The sequence below is a fragment of the Mustela putorius genome, unplaced genomic scaffold (assembly GCF_011764305.1).
Source record: "Mustela putorius furo isolate JIRA1106 unplaced genomic scaffold, ASM1176430v1.1 tig00000083_pilon_pilon_pilon, whole genome shotgun sequence".
NCBI classification, from domain to species: domain Eukaryota; kingdom Metazoa; phylum Chordata; class Mammalia; order Carnivora; family Mustelidae; genus Mustela; species Mustela putorius.
The window spans coordinates 12,266,309-12,279,965 of record NW_025421273.1 but is presented as its reverse complement, the minus strand read 5'-3'; the positions used below and the strand labels follow the sequence as shown (position 1 = coordinate 12,279,965).

At 42.3% G+C, this 13,657-nt stretch overlaps 1 protein-coding gene across 2 annotated transcripts in view; it reads right to left on the bottom strand.

Moving 5' to 3' along the window:
- GRK4 (G protein-coupled receptor kinase 4) overlaps positions 1-13,657 on the bottom strand; it is a 110,144-nt gene that overhangs the window by 59,929 nt on the left and 36,558 nt on the right. For both annotated transcript variants that reach the window (XM_013045752.2, XM_045075068.1), the window contains 2 exons: positions 12,570-12,647; positions 3,635-3,735 (listed from right to left, as the gene is read on the bottom strand). In XM_013045752.2, coding sequence (XP_012901206.1) covers positions 3,635-3,735; positions 12,570-12,587 — 119 coding nt within the window. In that variant the 5' untranslated portion in view covers positions 12,588-12,647. The remainder of the gene's footprint in view (positions 1-3,634; positions 3,736-12,569; positions 12,648-13,657) is intronic.

Genomic DNA, 13,657 nt, shown 5'->3' with positions numbered 1-13,657 from the left:
AGAGCAAAGGCATGTGCTCAAAGATTGGCCCCTTCCAGTTTCACAAATGGCTCACGTGAAGCCAAGGAGAATTTTGATTCTTTTATTTTTTATCATCATTTTTTTAAGTATAAGTCCAGTATAGCTAATATATTTACTTCTCACTACGAAACACGAGGACTACAGTCATCAGAGACCCGAGGCCATGCCTGTCTGCTCTACCAGAGAAGCGGTCAAACAAGCAACACCTTCTCGCAAAGGAGGCCCACGGCACAAACCCTCATATTCCACTCATGGGAATAACCAACAAGAACCAGTAAAAGTTGACTGGAGATTACCAGCCTCAGAGAACAGCCCATTTTCAGAGAAGGAGGCTGCTGCCAGCCAGAGAAGAGGGCTCTAGTCCAATACCGCACAACTGCCCGGTAGAAAGACAGGTTAAAACCGTTTATCTAGGGCGTATGGAGCTGGTCATTTGACATTCTCACTAAGGGAATGAGCATCTTGCCCATGCTACAGCTAGCTCCAGACACTCCTGGTGCACAGGCCAGGTAAGCCATTCCCTGCCACAAGTGAACTGCATGAAGACAGGAATTGTCTGTAGTGTTTCCCCATTATCCCAAGCTTTTAGGACAGTACTTAGCACATAATGGGCCCTCAGGATTATTTGTTGAATGAATGAATGACTTCAAATCTCGGTGTCCTAGTGTCCTGAAACATCAAGATCAGACCATGTGCTTAAGACCTCCTTGGGCATTAAAAATAAACAGGAAAGAGCTTTAAAAGCACTAGTGTATGAGTCAAAATGCAATTCCTGCTCTTGGTCCCTGAATGGGCCTCTCTCCCCGTGCACCGCACCGCAATGCACTGCTACTACAAACACCTCTGTTCTCCCGAAGCCTCCCACCCTATCCCTGTCCCTGCTGGACCCCGCCCTTGGCCTCTTCAGAACAGGGATGTGACCTCTTGTGCCACTGTCACTCTGTCTGGCATCTGTCCCCTCCCTCTCCCAGTGCAGTTTCAGCTTGGGGCCCTGTACTGGAGGGAGGGGACAGAACCAGGCAGTAGGCGCAGAGGGATGCAGAGGGAGAGAAGAAGGGAGGCTGTGCCTATCTGCTCTCAGTGCACTCCTCTCTTCAATCTCCACTCTGTGCATATGCCCAGGTCTTGCCTCCACCCCCACAGCCTTGGTCACATCTGCACAGGGGCTATGACCCCAGATCCTGCCTCCTGTTCCTCTCCAGGAACACCCCAGTTGCAGCTGCTAACATCTCAGCTCTGCTTGATGTCCAGAAAAGAACTCAAATTCAAATGTGTCCCCAAAGAAACTGTATTGTCCTCCCTAGCCCAGCAGCCTCACGGATTTCTCTGAAATCCATTCATCTGTCTCCATGATGACTATCATTAGGCAGGCTAGGCCACCATCACCTGAACAACTGCCACAGTGAAATGGGTCACTCTAATTGCTCTACCTGGCTCCCTGGGCCTCCATTCCTCTTCTGTCAAATGAGGGTTGACCTCCAGAAGGTCATGTGAGGACTCCTGTGTGAACACTTGCCAAGTGACAGAAAGGGTACCTGGGAATAAGGACCAGGGAGAGGGAACAATGAGGACCCTCTCCCTGGCCCTCTTGGGGTGAAGCAGCAGCAATCCTTGACCAGCCCCTCCCCTGCAGGTCTCTGTGCTCCCTGGCCTCCTCCTCAGTCTGCAGGGAAAGGTCTCTGTGAAGGCTCTTCTCGGGGCCCCAGGTTAGGAGACATGCCCTCAGCACTCCCTCCCTGGCAACTTACTCAGCGCCTACAGTAGGCTGAATAATCAATGACCCAAACATACCCAGGTCCCCATTCCTGGAGCCTGTGATTATCGCCCTTCCTGGCAACAGAGATTCTGCAGATGACTGAGTTAAGGGGCCTGAGATAGGAAAATAATCCTGGATTATCTGAGTGGACACTAAATGCCATCACATGCCACTGAAAGAGGGAGGCCAAGGGAGATGTGGACGTATAGAGTAAAAAAAGTCTTCCAAAAGTCAGAAGCAGAGACAAAGTTGAGGACACTGTATGGCTGGTTCTGAACGTGGAATAAGGGGCCACGAGCCAAGTAATGTACTCTTGTAAGCCGGAAAAAAACACAAGAAAATGGATTTTCCCCTAGATCCTCAATGGAGCAAGGCCCTGCAGACAACATGATTTCTGCCCAGCGATACTGCTTTCAGACTTCTGACCTCCAGAACTGAAGAACATAGATGTGTGTTGTCTTAGGCCATCAAGTCTGTGGCAATCTGTTATGGCCCCAATAGGAAACTGACACAGATTTCTCTATCATTCCACTTGGGTATAAGCTCCCTAGAAGTAGAGAATCAACTCATCCTTGCTTATCATTTTACTCCTGAAAACTAGATCAATGACAACACAAAATAGGTGCTTAATATTTTCTGAAAAAACAATAAGCTGAGGCTCTGCAATTCCTATTTTAAGGCCCGTAGGAACGAAAACTCAGTCCGCAATGTTTTATCTTGTTCTCTAGCATAACCTCGACCCAAAGAAGCAAACTATCATGACTTGAAATGCTTCTCTCAAACAGATATGTTGAGTCCTAACCCTGGTTTCTGAATATTGGCCTTACTTGGGATAAGGGTCTTTGCAGATACCATGAGTTAAGATGAGGTCATACCGGAGTGGAGTTGGCCCTGATCCAATGGGACGAATGCTCTTCTAAGAAGAGGACAGAACACAAGGACAAAGACAGCAGAGGCTCAAATGCTGCAGCTGCAGGCCCAAAAACACTAGGGAGATAAGCAGGGACAAGGAAAGATCCTGTCCTCGAGAGGCCTGACTTCAGACTCCCAGCTTCCAGAACTGTGAGAATAAATTTCTGTTGTTGATTTGAGAGCAAGACAGAGACAGTGAGAGAACGAGTAGCAGGGAGGAGAGGGGAGGAGGCAGAAGGGGAAGCAGGCTCCCGGCTGAGCCAGAAGCCCAATGTAAGACTCCTTCCCATGACCCTGGGACCATGGCCTGAGCTGACTAAACCCCCCAGGAGCCTGGAGAATACATTTCTACTGTTTTGTGCCACCAAAGTTTGTGGAACTTTGTGATGGCCGCCCCAGGAAATGGACACAGCACTGGACAGAGAACCAGCATGAACCAGCCTCTGTTGAATGGACCTTAGGAGAAATGACACCCGAATGCTGCCTGACGGGGCAGAGGACTCCGTATTCTGGGCCAGATCAGTCCAGAAACCATTCTACCTCCCTGTATACATCAGAAGACAGATTTAGTCAAAGTGCTTTCACTTGGAATTTTCTTGTCTGTTATTGCAAACATCTAGAGAAAACATGCAAGTGCCTAGGGCTTTAAAAAATAACACTTTATGGGTATCCTTTCATCCCAGACACACATATTTCAAAAGGCCGACTGGAGGGTCAGGGACCCACAAAGCTACACACAAACACTGGGTCTCCATGATGTGACCCACTTCAGTGTGTCCCTTCCATCTGTGTAATTATCACCCCTCATGCACATCTCTCCAGTCAAAGTGACTGCATTAACTGGGAAAGTTCTGTAGTAAGAGCTGGTGTCATGCAGAGGGCGGCCCTGTAAGCCCCCGTCTGCTGTCAGCCACATGGCTGTGTGGGGTGGCATGGGCTGCTTACCTCGTGCATTCCTCGAAGACGTCCTTGCCGGGGTTCTGCTTCAGTCTCAACCGACATTCTTTCAAAACACGGGTAGGTATTTCTGGTAAAGGGGTTGCTGCCTTTTTGATACAGCACAAACCAAATGCATGATAGTTAGTGATTTCATAATTTACCAGCTATAAACAAAACCTAATGCTTACTGTAGAAAAAAAAAGTACAGCATGGCCCTGGGTGGCTCAGTGGGTTAAAGCCTCTGCCTTCGGCTCAGGTCATGATCCCAGGGTCCTGGATCAAGCCCCATATTGGGGTTCTCTGCTCAGCAGGGAGCCTGCTTCCTCCTCTCTCTCTGCCTGCCTCTCTGCCTACTTGTGATCTCTGTCTGTCAAATAAATAAATAAAATCTTAAAAAAAAAAAAAAAAGAAGTACAACAGTGAGAGCCTGAAATAAGTCAAAGGGCCACCTTCACCTGCTGCCCTGGTGTCATTTTCCAGAGTTCACTGTGTTGTCCACCTTTTCAGATCTTTTTCTAAGCAAATCGAATCAGAGTGAAAAGCAAGTTTTCTAGGAAATATCTCTACACTGTATCCATAGCAGGATTATGCACAATATTCAAAAAGGTGGGAGCAACCCAAGGGCCCACTGACAGATGAATGGATGAACACCATGATCCATCCATGTAGGGGAATGTCATTCAGCCTCAAGGAGGAGGGACGTTCTGACCTGCTACAACATGGATAAACCTTGAGGACATTATGCCCAGTGAAATAAACCAGCCACAAAAGGACAGATACTGTATGATCCCGCTTCTATGAGGTCCCTCAAATGGTCAGAATACTAGAGACAGAAAATGGAATGGGAGGAGAAAGTGGGAGCTGTGTTTCATAGGGACAGAATTTCAGATCTGTAGGAGAAAGAAAGTTCAGGAGATGGATGGTGGTGAAGGCTGCCCACAACATCAGTATGTATAATACCACTGAACTGTGCACTTAGACATGGCTACGATGATCAACTTTATGTCTTTTTTGTCACAGTTAAAAATGTAGGGGTGCCTGGGTGGCTCAGTGGGTTAAACCTCTGCCTTCGGCTCAGGTCATGATCTCGGGGTTCTGGGATCAAGCCCTGCATCAGGCTCTCTGCTCGGTGGGGAGCCGGCTTCCCCCTCTTTCTCTGCCTGCCTCTCTGCCTACTTGTGATCTCTGTCAAATAAATAAATAAAATCTTATTTAAAAAATGTAAACACATCCACATGGACACAAACCCTCAGAAATACACATTTTTTTCTCACACAAATGGGATAAAAATATATATGTAGTTTTGTAAATATGTGCTGCAACCAAGAAAGCTACTATATTTTCCTAAAGACTGCATGGTTTTCCAGAGGATGTGTTTATTTGTCCTTCTGACACATTCAAGCTACCCATTTCCTCCTCTGCAGACACCACTGCTATGTATATCTTTGTACCATGGTGTTTTTATAAGACAGATTCTTGGAGGTAGAATAACTAGCTCAAAGGATACCTGTCTCTTAAACATTGATATTCATTGCAAAGCTGACCTCCAAAAAGGCCCTACCACTTCACATTCTCACTAATTATGTCCCTACACACCAGCTTCCCATTCTCTTAATCCTCAACTAGAAAATTCCAGAGAAAGAAAACACATAACAAAACTAATGTCCAGAGTTATTGAAAAAGATACCCAGATCATGTTCAATTGCACATTTAATTTGTCATTAGGCATGAGAAATGCATTCTAGACTGATTTCTGGCAGTGGTATAGCTAAGCTAACACAACAAAACTGGGTTTTCTACAAATCAAAGAAATACTTTCATCAAAGTTGAACTAGTGATAGAAATATACAATATAGAAAACTCATTTTTTAAAAAAGATTTTATTTATTTATTTGACAGAGAGAGATCACAAGTAGGCAGAGAGGCAGGCAGAGAGAGAGGAGGAAGCAGGCTCCCCGCAGAGCAGAGAGCCCAATGCGGGGCTCAATCCCAGGACGCAGAGATCATGACCTGAGCCGAAGGCAGAGGCTTTAACCCACTGAGCCACCCAGGCGCCCCATAGAAAACTCATTTTTAAAAATGAACAATACTGATATAACTATAGCCATTAATAGGTGTCATTAAAAATTTTTTTTTAATTTATTTGACAGACAGAGATCACAAGTAGGCAGAGGCAGGCAGAGAGAGAGGAAGGAAAGCAGACTCCCTGCTGAGCAGAGAGCCAGAATCGGGGCTCGATCCCAGGACCCTGGGATCATGACCTGAGCCGAAAGCAGAGGCTTTAACCCACTGAGCCATCCAGGCGCCCCAATAGGTGTCATTTAAATGATCTAACAGAAATGAGGCATTTTCCCATCTTTACTATGTCTGCCTTTGGCTCAGGTCATGATCTCAGGGTCCTGGGATCAAGCCCCGAGTCAGGCTCCCTGCTCTGCGGGGAGCCTGCTTCTCCCTCTGCCCCTCCCCACCCCACACCCTGCTTGTGCGCCCTCTCTCTCAAATAAATAAATAAAATACTTATTAAAAAATAAAAAAGAAGGAGAGATAAAGATTCATCCAGGCAAACAAAACTAAAGGAGCTTATCACTAAACCAGCCCTGCCAGAAATATTAAAGGTGACTTCAATGGAAAGGAAAGACTAAAAAGTATGGTATGAAGGGAGGAAATACAAAAGCAATAAAAATGAATACTTCTGTAAAAACAGTCGAGAAACTCACAAAATAAAAAAGATGTAAATATTACATCATAAACTCAAAATGTGGGAAGGAAAGGAATAAAGAATGGGTTCAAACTTAAACGACCATGAACTTAATACAGACTGTTGTATGACGATGTTATGTATCGCCCTAATAGGAACCACTAATCAAAAACCACTAATAAATATGCAAAGAATAAAGAGAAGTAAATTCAAATATATCACTAAGGGAAACCAGCAAGCTATCAAAGAGAGAAAGACAAGAAAGGATGAGAGAATATCTTCAGAAACAACCAACAAACAAGCAATAAAATGACATTAAGTATAGATCTATCAATAGTTACTTCGAATGTAAATGAACTAAATGCTTTAGTCAAAAAATACAGGGTGACAGAATGGATGAGAAAAGAAGACCCAACTATATGCTCCCTACAAGGGACCCATTTTAGACCTTAAAACACCAGCCAGGGAAAGCAAGGGGATAGAGAAACAGTTATCATGCAAAGGCTTGTCAAGAGAAAGCCAGAGCAACAATACTTATCCCAGACAAAACAGACTTTTTTTTTTAAAGAGTTTATTTATTTGTTTGACAAGCAAGGATCACAAGTAGGCAGAGAAGCAGGCAGAGAGAGAGAGAGAGGAGGAAGCAGACTCCCCAATGAGCAGAGGGCCCGATGCGGGGCTTGATCCCAGGACTCTGGGATCATGGCCCGAGCCAAAGGCAGAGGCTTTAACCCACCGAGCCACCCAGGTGTCCCCCAAATAGACTTTAAAACAAAGACTATAATAAGCTACAAGGAAGGGCATTACATAATAAATAATAAAGGGGCAATCCTATAAGAGTATATAAGAACTGTCAAAATTTATGCATTTAACATGTAAGCACCCAAGTTCATAAAACAGTTAATAACAAATGTAAAGGATCTATCTAATTGATAATAACGGATAATATTAGGGGACTTTAACCCCCCACTTACCTCAATGGACAGATTATCGAAACAGATAATCAACAAGAAAACAATGGCTTTGAATGACACACTGCACCGGATGGATTTAACAGATAGATATATTCAGAACATTCCATCCTCAAAGAGCAGAATACAGATTCTTTTCAAGTGCACATGGAACATTCTCCAGAAAAGATCACAGGTTAGGTCACAAAATAAACCTTCACAAATTTAAAAAGATCAAAGTCATGCTGGGTGTGTATCTTTTCTTGATACAACACTATGAAACTGAAAGTCAACTACAAAAAAAATCTGGGAAGACCACAAATACAAGGAGGTTAAATACCATGCTACTAAACAATGAATGGGTCAAGTACATGGAAACAAATGCAAATGAAAACACAATGGTTCAAAACCTTTGGGATGCAGCAAAATAGCTGCGAGAGAGAAGTTTATAGCAATACAGGCGGACTTCAAAAAGCAAGAAAAGGGCGCCTGGGTGGCTCAGTGGGTTAAGCCGCTGCCTTCGGCTCAGGTCATGATCTCAGGGTCCTGGGATCGAGTCCCGCATCGGGCTCTCTGTTCAGCAGGGAGCCTGCTTCCCTCTCTCTCTCTCTCTCTGCCTGCCTCTCCATCTACTTGTGATCTCTCTCTATCAAATAAATAAATAAAATCTTTAAAAAAAAAAAAGGCAAGAAAAATGGGCACCTGGGTGGCTCAGTGGGTTAAGCCGCTGCCTTGGGCTCAGGTCATGATCTCAGGGTCCTGGGATCGAGCCCCACATCGGGCTCTCTGCTCAGCAGGGGGCCTGCTTCCTCCTCTCTCTCTGCCTGCCTCTCTGCCTACTTGTGATCTCTCTCTGTCAAATAAATAAATAAAATCTTTTAAAAAAAAAAAGGCAAGAAAAATTTCAAATAAATAACCTAACCTTATATCTAGAGGAGTTGGAAAAAGAACAATAAACAAAACCTAAAACCAACAGAAAGAAGGAAATAATAAATATTAGAGCAGAAAGAAACGATATAGAAACTAAAAAACCAATAGAACAATGAAATCACGAGCTGGTTCTTTGAAAAAAATCTATAAAGTTGATTAGGCTCTAGCCAGACGCATCAAGGAAAAAGAGATAAAGGATCCAAATAAATAGAATCACAAATAGAGAGGAGAAATACCAACAAACACCACCGAAGTACAAACAATTCTAAAAGAATATTATGAAAAACTATATGCCAACTAATTGGACAATGTAGAAGAAATGGATAAATTCCTAGAAACATATAAACTACTGAAACTGAAAGAGGAAGAAATAGAAAATCTGAACAGATCAATTATCTGCAAAGAAACTGAACCATTAAAAGAAAAAAAAAAAGCCTCCCAACAAACAAAAGTCCAGGACCAGATGGTTTCACAGGTGAATTCTACCAAACATTTAAAAAAGAATTAATACTTATTCCTTTCAAACTATTCCAAAAACTGGGTAAGGAAGGCAAACTTCCAAATGCATTCTATGAAGCCAGTATTACCCTGATACCAAAACCAGATAAAGACACCACACAAAAAAAAAAGAGAACTACAGGCCAACATCTCTGATGAACACAGATGCAAAAATCCTCAACAAAATACTAGCAAACCAAATCCAAAAATACACTGGAAAAAAAAATTCACAATCATTCACAATCAAGTGGGGTTTATTCCCATGTTGCAATGGTGGTTCAATATTTGCAAATCAATCAATATGATACATCATATCAACAAGAGAAAGGATAAAAACCATATGATCGTTTCAACAGACACAGAAAAAACGTCTGACAAAGTATAACATCCATTCATGATGAAAGCCCTCAACAAAGTAGGTTTTGAGAGAGCACACCCCAACATAAAAACGGCCATGTGTGAAAAACTCACACCTAACATCATCCCTAATGGGAAAAATGGAGCTTTTTCTCGACAGTTAGGGACAAAACAGGGATGTCCACTCTCACAATTCTTATTCAACATAATACTGGAAGTCCTAGCCATAGCAATCAGACAAGAAAAGGAATAAAGGGCATCTAGATTGGTAAAGAAGAAGTAAAACTTCTCCTATTTGCAGATGACATGATGCTACATATAGAAAACCCTAAAGACTTCACCAAAAAGCTACCAGAACTAATGAACTAATTCACTAAGGTTGCAGTATACAAAATCAATGTATAGAAACCCATTGCATTTCTATACACCAGTAATGAAGCAGCAGAATGGGAAATTAAGAAAACAATCTCGTTCATAATTAAGCCAAAAATAATAAAATACCTAGGAATAAACTCAACCAGGGAAGTGAAAATTTTAAAACACCAAGAAAAGAAATTGAAGATGATGCAAACAGATGGAAAGATAATACATGCTCACGGATTTGAATAACGAGTATTGTTAAAAGGTCTATACTACCCCAAGCAATTTAATGCAATCCCTATCAAAATACCAACAGCATTTTTCAAAGAACCAGAATAAACAATTCTAAAATTTAAATGGAACCACAATGACCTTGAATAGCCAAAGCAAATTTGAAAAAGAAAAACAAACCTGGAGGTATCACAATTCCAGATTTTAACATACATTACAAAGCTATAGTAGTCAAAAAAGTATCATTACTGCCACAAAAACAGACACACAGATCAACAGAACAGAATAGAAAACCCAGAAATAAACCCACAATTACATGGTCAATTAATCTTCAACAAAGGAGGCAAGAATATGCAATGGGAAAAGATGGTGTTGGGAAAACTGGATGCTTTTTGTATACCACACACAAAAATAGACTCAAAATGGATTAAGGATCTAACTGTGAGACCTGAAACCACAAAAATCCCAGAAGAGCAAAGACAGTAATTTTTCTGACATCAGCTGCACTAACTTTTTTCTAGATAATGTCTCCTGAGACAAGAGAAGCAAGTAAAAATTAAGTATTGGGAATTTATTAGAATAAAAAGCTTCTGCACAGTGAAGGAACCAATCAACAAAGCAAAAAGATAACTGACTGATTGGGAGAAGGTATTTACAAATGACACATCCCAAGGAAGAGTTAGTATCTAACACATATAAAGAAGTTCTAAAACTCAATGTCCCAGAGACAAATAATCTGATTAGAAACAGGCAGAAGAAGACACCCAGATGGCCAGCAGGCACATGAAAAGATGCTCAACATCCCTCATCATCAGGGAAATTAAAATCAAAACCATAGTGAGATACCACTTCACACCTGTCAGAATAGCTAAAATCAAAAAGACAAGAAACAAGTGTTGGTGAGGATGTAGAGAAAAAGGAACCCTCATGCACTATAGGTGGGAATGCAAACTGGTGTGGCCACTGTGGAAGACAGTATGGAAGTTCCTCAAAAAATTAAAAATAGAAATACCATATGATCCAATAATCACACTACTGGGTACTTACCCAAAGAATATGAGAGCACTAATTCAAAGGGATATAAGTACCCGTTTATTGCAGCATTATTTACAATAGCCAAACTATGGAGGCAGCCTAAGGGTCCACTGACTGATAAATGGATAAAGATGTGGTCTATGTATGTATGTATGTATGTATCTATCTATCTATCCAACTATCTATCTAGGAATATTACACCATAAAAAAGAATGAAACCTTGTCATGTGCAATGAAATGGATGGAACTAAATAGTGTTATGTTAAGTGAAATAAATCAGACAGAGAAAAACAAATACCATATAATTTCACTCACACATGGAATTAAAAAAAAAATAAAACAAATGAGCAAAGAAAAAAAGAGAGAGAGAGAGAGAGAGAAACCAAGACACAGACTCTTAACTACAGAAGACAAACTAAGTCACCAGAGGGAGGTGGGCTGGGGGCATGGGTGAAATAGGTGATAGGGATTAAAAGGGACACTTGTTGTGATGAGCACTGGTGATTAAAACTTAAAAAAAAAAAAAAGCTCATGGAGAAAATTAAATGTTTCATATTTTGACTAATCAGAATAGAGTTATAAAATAATGTCAATGTCAAAATTATTTTTATGGTAAAAAAGTTTTATTTCTGTTGTCAAAAATATATAAAACTATTCAGTGATTTAAATTTAAAAAAATAAAACACAATGGAATTAGGTGAATGAAACATCAACTCCTCCCAGTCACTGGAGGTTCCTGCAATTACGTGAATGCTGTAGCATCTGTTGGAAATTATCTAGGAGCCATGATAGTCTGGTATTGATGCTGGTGGCTAAGGCGAGCACAGGCTTTGGAGTCAAAACCTATTTGGTCTGAGGCAAACTCTGACACCACTGGGTGTGTGTTTATCTTTGTGCTCACTTGCCAATCCACTGGCCTTCCCTGCCCCCCACATTATCCTTTGCACCAGTGAGCTTCCCCTACCATCTTCAGTGAGCTAGCTTCAGAATCTGAACATTCTGGACTCATTCTCACGATGCTATTCTCCAAGCACAATCTCTCCATGTTTGATTCCTGGCTCCCACACTTAACATGCTGTGCTACCTTTGGTGAGCCATTTAACCACTCTGATTTTCAGTCTTACCTACGACAATGGACATAATAATGTACCCATCTCATAGGACTTTTGTATTAAACAACTCACATGTACACAGCTCAGAGCGGTATTCACTAAGGGTTAGCTATCCTTGTTACTGTTCTCCTCCAATTCTACAACACAGAGGGGCCTGCCCAGGGTTTAAGACTTTTAACAGCCTACAAAAGAGAATTCATATGAAGGGAAGCAAGTAACAGCTCTCATTTCAGGGACACAGTAAACTGTGGGATGAAAAAGCATAAAACCTAAGACCCATTAAAGCTGTTAGGAAAAAAATGTTATTTTCAGTCCAAGACAAATAAAATTCTCTAGTGCTGTTTTCTGTTTGAGGAAACATAGAAACTTTTAAATTCTTTGAATTAATTTTCTAAGAGTTTTTTTTTTTTTAAGATTTTATTTATTTATTTGACAGAGAGAGAGATCACAAGTAGGCAGAGTCAGGCAGAGAGAGAGGGGGAAGCGAAGCAGGCTCCCCGCTGAGCAGAGAGCCCGATGTGGGGCTCGATCCCAGGACACTGAGATCATGACCTGGCCCCATCCACAGAGCCACCCAGTCAACCCAATTTTCTAAGAGATTTGTTAATTTCCTCACCGACTCAAAAGAAAATGCGTAAGAGAATTATTTATAAGAAATTAAAGATTTTAACATACTTGTTATATCTTATCCAGCTAAGTAAGAAGGGCAATGTACTCTAATTATTTACGCAAGCATTAACAAATCTTTGCATCTAAGGAAGAAAACACACCTCAGCATCGAAGAACATGTGTAGGATTTGCAGTCCACAGCTTCTGCGGTCCTCGTCAGCGGCCACTTCGTATTCTGCCTGACGGTAGAGATGAGAACAAAGGAAAATAGTAGTGGAGCTTCTTCACTGACTTCACAGGGTTTCAGATTCTCTGAAATACAGAATTGGCTGGGTGCCCTAAGAACCACAGAGTAGCTCTAACTGATCTGATACTGACCAAGTGTCTGCAGCTCTTCTTTGGGAAGCTAATGGCAAGGAAGGGAAAGGACCATTAAGGGTGAACAATGCAGTAAAGCAACACATTCCACAGTGCTCTCTGTCATATTACACTTTCAGCCCTTAAATGAGGCCAAATAGAACCAAATAAACACCTTGCATTGCTCTAGGCAACAGCATTTTAGAGATGTCCAAGAGGCACGTGGCAGACCTGAGTGCAGAGCTCCCAGAGAAGTCAGAGCTGACAACGCCAAAGCAGGAGACGTCCCTGTGCAGGCAGGCGTCAGGCAGGGGACCATAAAAGACCCTGCTACCACACAGGCCAGAAGCCAAAGGAAGGGTCAAGGCAGAACTTGATCAATATCTAAACCTCTACAGAGGATAAGCAAGGAAGAAACTGCAAAGAAAGAAGAGAGAAAGCCTGAGCAGAGATCATAAAAGCCCAGCTAAGAGAATTTCAAGCAGAGACTGTTCCACAATGTCAACAGACTTGGAGACTCAGGCACGAGGAGGCCTCAGGGAAGCCACTGGATCCTGCACCTCGGGGCTGAGAAGAATAGCGAAGCTAATAGCCAGATGGGCTTGGAGAGATTAGTGAGGAAATGAAGATTGAAGGAAGTTCATGTACTGAACACATAAAGCCCTTGTGGGCAGGAGTCGTACCTCGTACTTGACTCTGCCTCCTCCACGGGCCCAGCCTGGGAGCCATGGCTGTCAGGCTGTGACCCAGTCAGAGCCAGCTTCCTGTTCTGTGTTCAAGGGCACTGTACTGACCTCGACTAGTAACTAAACCCCGCTGACTTAGAGAACCTTCCAGCTCACGTTCTGGACGCTGGATGGCATGCAATCAACAGAAAAGAAAGCTCTGGGAT